The 6000-nt window shown below is 48.4% G+C and overlaps 1 protein-coding gene across 1 annotated transcript in view; it reads left to right on the top strand.

Annotated features, from left to right (window-relative positions):
* The first annotated feature begins 366 nt into the window (after positions 1-366).
* The window catches only part of ATL1 (atlastin GTPase 1), a 94191-nt gene continuing 88557 nt past the window's right edge, over positions 367-6000 (top strand). The window contains exon 1 of the mRNA XM_075531245.1: positions 367-611. Coding sequence (XP_075387360.1) covers positions 386-611 — 226 coding nt within the window. The 5' untranslated portion in view covers positions 367-385. The remainder of the gene's footprint in view (positions 612-6000) is intronic.

Here is a 6000-nt window from a genome sequence, read left to right as displayed (position 1 = left end):
AAACAAACCAAGATTCTCTCTACCAATATGACCTCACCTTAAAAACAAAGAAACCCTGCCTGGTAGATAAATGCAGATGATTTTAACTTATTGGCTATATGAATGTTGACATCCTGTTTGTACTAAAGCTGTTCTAGGAAACAGGTATTTGAACGCCCAGTAATGCAGTATATTGGTTTGTGTGTCTCTGTGACTAGATAATCCATTAAATTGTGTGTGCGTGTGTGCGTGTGTGTGTGTGTGTGTGGAGGTGTGCTGTTTGTGTGTGTGTGCGCGAGCGCGCGCTGTTGAAAATGTTGCAGTACATCGTCTGTCACTGTCTTCACGCCCTAGGGGTGGGCTGAGGTAGAGAGGGTGTGACGCTGCTATCTGTGAACTCGGCCTTATGATGCTGAGTGCGGTTCATCCGCTCCCTCCGCCCTTCTCCTCCCCGCTCCTTCCCACCGGCGCCACAGCAACATCCTCAGCGGCTAGGCGAGCGAGCGAACGGCGCCGGCGAGGGCACAGAGCCTCCCAGCGCCAGCCACCCGCGGCCAGGAGCCGACCGCGCCGCCGCACCAGCAGCCTCCCGAGCGCGATGGCCAAGACCCGCAGGGACAGAAACAGTTGGGGTGAGTCGCAACGGTAACTTCTGCAGCCTGTCCAGGGACCAGCCTCGGCTTTCTGCTTCCGAGACGACGAGGGCCGGGCGGCGAGCAGGGCCGCCGCCGAGCGGCCCCCGGGCTCGGGCCGAGGGACCCTGGCCCAGCGGTGCCCCGGGGCTGGCAGTCCTCGGTCGGGCCAAGGCTGCAGCTCCGCACAGGCCGGGGCCCCAGCTTGGCCTCGCCGCCCGCAGCCGCCGCCCAGCATTTGGACAGCACCCACCGCTCGCCCGCCAGGCCTGGCGGCCGTGGCCCCGGGCGCGCCTGCGAAGGCCGGCGGGGGCGAGCGCCGGGGCTGCGGCTGGGGGCCGGCGTCTGGAGCGGGCGCCCCCACCGCAGCGGCGAGGCCGCCGGTTCCGGAGCGCGGTGGGACAATGAGGCGGCCGGAGCGCGCCCGAGGAGCGGGCCCCGAGTCGCCGACGGGCCGCCCCGGAGAAGGGGCGCGGGCCTGGGAGTCCCCGAGCGCTGCCGCGCGCCGTTTAACTTAGCGGTCGGGTGGAGGATCGGGCGGCAGGGGCGCAAAGTTACGGGCTTCCTTCGCGCCCCCCCCCAACACCCCCCGCCCCGGCCCGCGTTCGGGCCAGCCCCAGGGTTGGCTTTGTTCGCCGGCTCCCCTCGCGGAACTCGTGGGCTCGTGATTCAGCAGCAGGCCGAGGGCGGGGGTGCTCCCCGCGGGTGGGTGGGCGGCGCCCCGCCGGCGAGCGGGGCGAGCGCAGGACGCGGAGGACAGCGCAGCCCCGCCCGGCCCGGCCCCCGCCCCATCTCCGTTTCGGCCCTGGACGCTGGTTGCTCCTCCCTCCACCCGCCATAAACTCAGCAGCAGCCTTTTAGGAACGCTTGTTAGCTCTGCCCGTGCGGGTGCCTCGGAGGGTCGGGAAACATGGTGTTTATGCGCTTTGGATTGTTATTGTTTGGAAAGCGCCCACCTGCTAGCGTGTGGGTTTGGAGCTGCTGGATTCTCTCCCATGCCTCAGTGGAATACCCACCCCCACCCTCCCACCCCCGCCTCCCGGCCGAGAGGCACGCCTTTCCATCTTAATTGGTGGTTCTGGCTCTCTTTACCCAAGATGATATTCCCTTTTGCGTCTGCTTTTTGTGTGGTCACAGGATCAACCTCGCTCTCAGTAGGCAAGGGTATTGGATGTGAGCTCACCCTAGGCTTGTGGGAGGCAGATGTGGAGAGTTGGAGCGGCCCGAACATTCCTTGTCAGAGCCATGTTCTGAAATCACCCATTTTCTTTCTTTCTTTTTCTTCTCACATCTAGAAAAACATTTCCAAAGTGCCCCTTCCGCTCCTCCCTTGGCCTCTAGATTAGGAATTTCACAGGCTGCTGGTAGTTCTCAGTGCACTGACTATCTGCCCCACTCCCTTAGTATTGCCTCTTGTGATGAGCATCTTGACAAATCACAGGAGGTTCACACCAGTAAATTAAGCACCGCAACATAATATGTAGTACATATTGATGAGATGTGATCCCCAAAGCAAGCAACAACAAAACCCAAGAAGATAGGAAGGGCTGTTAGGACGCCCTGGTGCTGTAGAAGGTTACTTACTGTTGGGCTGCTAACCACAAGGTCGGCAGTTTGAACCCACCAGAGCTCCTCTGGATGCCATCTACTCCCATAAAGGTTTAAGCCTCTGAAAAGTTAGGAGTAAGAATTGACTCGATGGTTGCGAGTAAGAAATGCTGTTAGTTCTAACTCGAATATATCCTGAACTGGATATATATTCTTGCATCGATCCCTGGCCATTTACATTTGGGTTTCTGCATCTTTATCACTGTGCTACACAGTCTGTTTGTGGACTCAATAATATCATATGCATTATATAGAACTAAAGTTTTCTTAAATTTTTTTAAATTTAGAATTAGAGTTTTCAAGGCATACTCACCTACACTACTGCATTTGACCTTCAGTCTCTGGAGTCCACAGATTATATCAATATCAATTTTGCAGATGAAAAAACTGGGTCTCAGAAAGGTTGAATGACTTGGTGAAAATCACACAATAAGTTGGAGAACTGGAATTAGGACCCCAGGTTGTCTCCCAATTTATTTTCTGTAACAGGATACTGTGGAATCTTTTATATATATAAGAAAATGGGGTGGAGTATAAGGGTGATGGAGAAAAGAGGCCCTCTTAGAAGTCAGAGGTTTCTCATGAGGGGGAAAATGAAATAAAGCACCAAGTGATAGCTTAGAAAAAGAAAATGGTGAACTGACTTGATCATCAAACTAAGTAAATATTTCCAGATAAGTTAGAAAGACAAGGGCAGAATGCAAAGGTAGACTATCCAGAGTTGTAAAGTACAGTGCTTACCAAGAAATTAGAAAGTAAGATATTTGTAAGACTTCTATGGGAGGCATATAATTCAGATAAGGACACTGTAACGAAGAAAAACCTGGAGGTCTACTTCTTTAAAAAACCAACCATTTGTAAACCCTATGGAACATCGTTCTATTCTGACACACATGGAGTTGCTATGGGTCAGAGTCAACTTAAAGCAAAGGGGCATTCTCATATAGCAAGTATTGTTCTTCTTCGTGTGACTGGAGACGATGCAGGGGCCCATTAAAAGCTAGAATGCAGAAAGGCAACTCTGGTGACACCAGGGCTAAGGGTGGTATCGAGGATCATACTCTGAGATATAGGTGGGAAGCAGGTCAATGTGTAGAACTGAGAGAGCTATCAGTCGTGAGTGCTGTTTGACCAAATTTACATATTTACTAATCATTTCTTTGAAGGTAGGAATCATTCCCCATACCTTAATATACAAGGCATCTGAGAGCAGAAGCAACTGGCCAGAGGTATAATAATCGATAAATTATACATGGAGGATTTAAATTCTGGGTGATTGCGTGGAGTCTGCGGTGAGGATACAGCACGCCAAAGAGTGCTGCAGAAAGCCCAGCTACGATGAGCCTGCTGTAAGAAATCAGTGCTCTATAAACTTGATCGCCCTAGACTAGAGACTCGGGCAAAGAGTGCTAGTGTGCAAGGTAAAGGGGACAGATGAGTATCAGAGACAGTAACCCAGAAAGCAACGCCTGTCAACACTGGCTTAGGGCTTCAGTACTGCCAGAGACAAGACAGAGACACACACTTTTTCTAATGGGAGTTATCAAAAACTTGGAATACTAAATAGGAATTTGTGTTTCCTACAATGCAAACTTACAGTTCTGCATTGCTTTAGAGAAAATAATGCTCACTTAACAGCTAAAATTTAAGAACTCAATACCCATTAAAAACGAGTGGCTCAATAGAAAGTAAATCCTTAGGAAATAATGATTGCAACAGATGTACAAATACGCTTGATTCAATCGATGTATGGATTGTTATAAGAGCTGCAAGAACCCCCAATAAAGTGATCTTTTAAGAAAAAAACAAAAATAGTTTTAAAAAAGACTGGTAAACAAAATGTGATATAGCCACACGATGGACTATTATTCAGCAATTGTAGATTCTGCTGCATACAATTGTCTGTAGAACAGAATGAAACACTGCCTCCTCCTGCACCATCTTCGCAATCCTTACTGCTTCACTCCCTGCTTGCGGCAACTGTATCAATCAGTCTGCTTGAGGGTCTTCCTCTGCTTTACCGAGTGTGAGGTTCTTTTCCATGGACTCGTCCCTCCTGGGCCAAAGTACATGAGACAGAGCTTTGCCATCTTCCCTTTGAAGGAGCAACCCAGCTACCTGTGCACCTGCCTGGCAGTCCATGGCATATTTGATATCCCTTGCCGATACCACAATTCAAAGGCATTAATTCTTCAGACTTCCTTATTCATTGTCCAGCAACTGCATGCGTAGGAAGTGATAAAAAATCCCATGACTTGAGCCAGACACACCTTCATCATCAACGTGCATCTTGGCTTTTGAGTGCTTTAATGAGGCCTTTACCCACCGATTTTCACAATGCAAAGTTGGATTTCTTTTAAAAATTTTTTTTATAAATCATTTCATTGGTGGCTCTTACAACTCTTGCAACATTCCATACGTCAATTGTATCAAGCACATTTTTACATATTATTGCCATCATCATTTTCAAACCATTTTCTTTCTACTTGAGCCCTTGGTATCAGCTCCTCTTTTTTCCTCTCCCTCCCCCGCTGCTTCCATGAATGCTGGTTGTGGAGCCAAGTAAAATGAAATCCACGACATCATTCTTCTCTCCACTTATCATGACTTTGCCTGTTGGTCCAGTTGTGAGGGTTTTTGTTTTCTTTCTGCTGACACGTAGTCCATACTGTAGGCTGTTATCTTTGAGCGTCATCAGTAAGTATGCAGACCTTCTTGACTTCAGCAAGCAAGGTTGTGTCATCTGTATATCAGAGGTTGTTAGGAAGTCTTCTCACAGTCCTGATACCTTCCTCTTACTGGTGCAGTCTAGCTCCCTGGATTACTTGCTCAGTCTATATAAGTTGACTAGGAGTCCTGGTAGTGTAGTGGTTTCTTGTTGGGCTGCGATCCAGAGTCAGCAATTTGGAACCACCAGCAGCTCCAAGGGAGAAAGATCGGACTTTCTACTGCCAGAAACAGTTCAGTCTCAGAAACCCACAGTGGGTCGCTATGAGTCAGCACTGACTTGATGGAAGTGAGTTTGTGTTTGGGTTGTTTACAGGTTGAATAAGTATGATGAAAGAATACAACCCTGACTCACATCTTCTCTAAGTTTCAACCAGACAGCTTCCCTGGATGCTTTATGTGCAGGCTCCCCAGGAGCACATTTTTATACTGAGCATCTGCTTATACCTTAATGACTCCTGGATTATACTTTTGTTCCACTTCAAACTGTAGCCTTTAAAAAACTGTAGCCTTTATTATCTTTAGATCTAATAACTAGACTGTAAAGCGAACCCATGATCATCGGGGCAATGGTCTACTTCAAGGTATTTTTAGTTACCTATATACTCATCATGTATAAGACAACTTTTTCAGCACATTTTTATTGCAGTTTTTGTGGTAAAATTAGATGCCTTGGCTGATGTTTGGGTCGGCTTCTACTCGATTATATATGGTGCATAAAGTCAAGGAGTCTTTAGATTTGGAGGCCCGTCCTCTTTGATTTAAACATTCTTCTGGGACACATGTGTATGACCACCGCCATCAAGCGGAATCCAATTCATAGCCACCTTATATAGTGTTTCCAAGACTGGGCATTTTTTATGAGTGCAGACAGTCTCATCTTTCTTCGTCAGAGTGGCTGGTAGTTTTGAACCACCAACCTGATGCCTAATTCACAGTGAAACCAGGGATCCAGTATATGGAACAGACCACAAAATATATATGTTCCGTTTTCAAAAGAAACAGTAGTAAGCAGCTGAGTCTACTGTAACTGAATGATTAGAACTTCACCAAC

The sequence above is a fragment of the Tenrec ecaudatus genome, chromosome 14 (genome assembly GCF_050624435.1).
Source record: "Tenrec ecaudatus isolate mTenEca1 chromosome 14, mTenEca1.hap1, whole genome shotgun sequence".
NCBI classification, from domain to species: Eukaryota; Metazoa; Chordata; class Mammalia; order Afrosoricida; family Tenrecidae; genus Tenrec; species Tenrec ecaudatus.
This window is presented reverse-complemented; position numbering and strand designations above follow the sequence as displayed.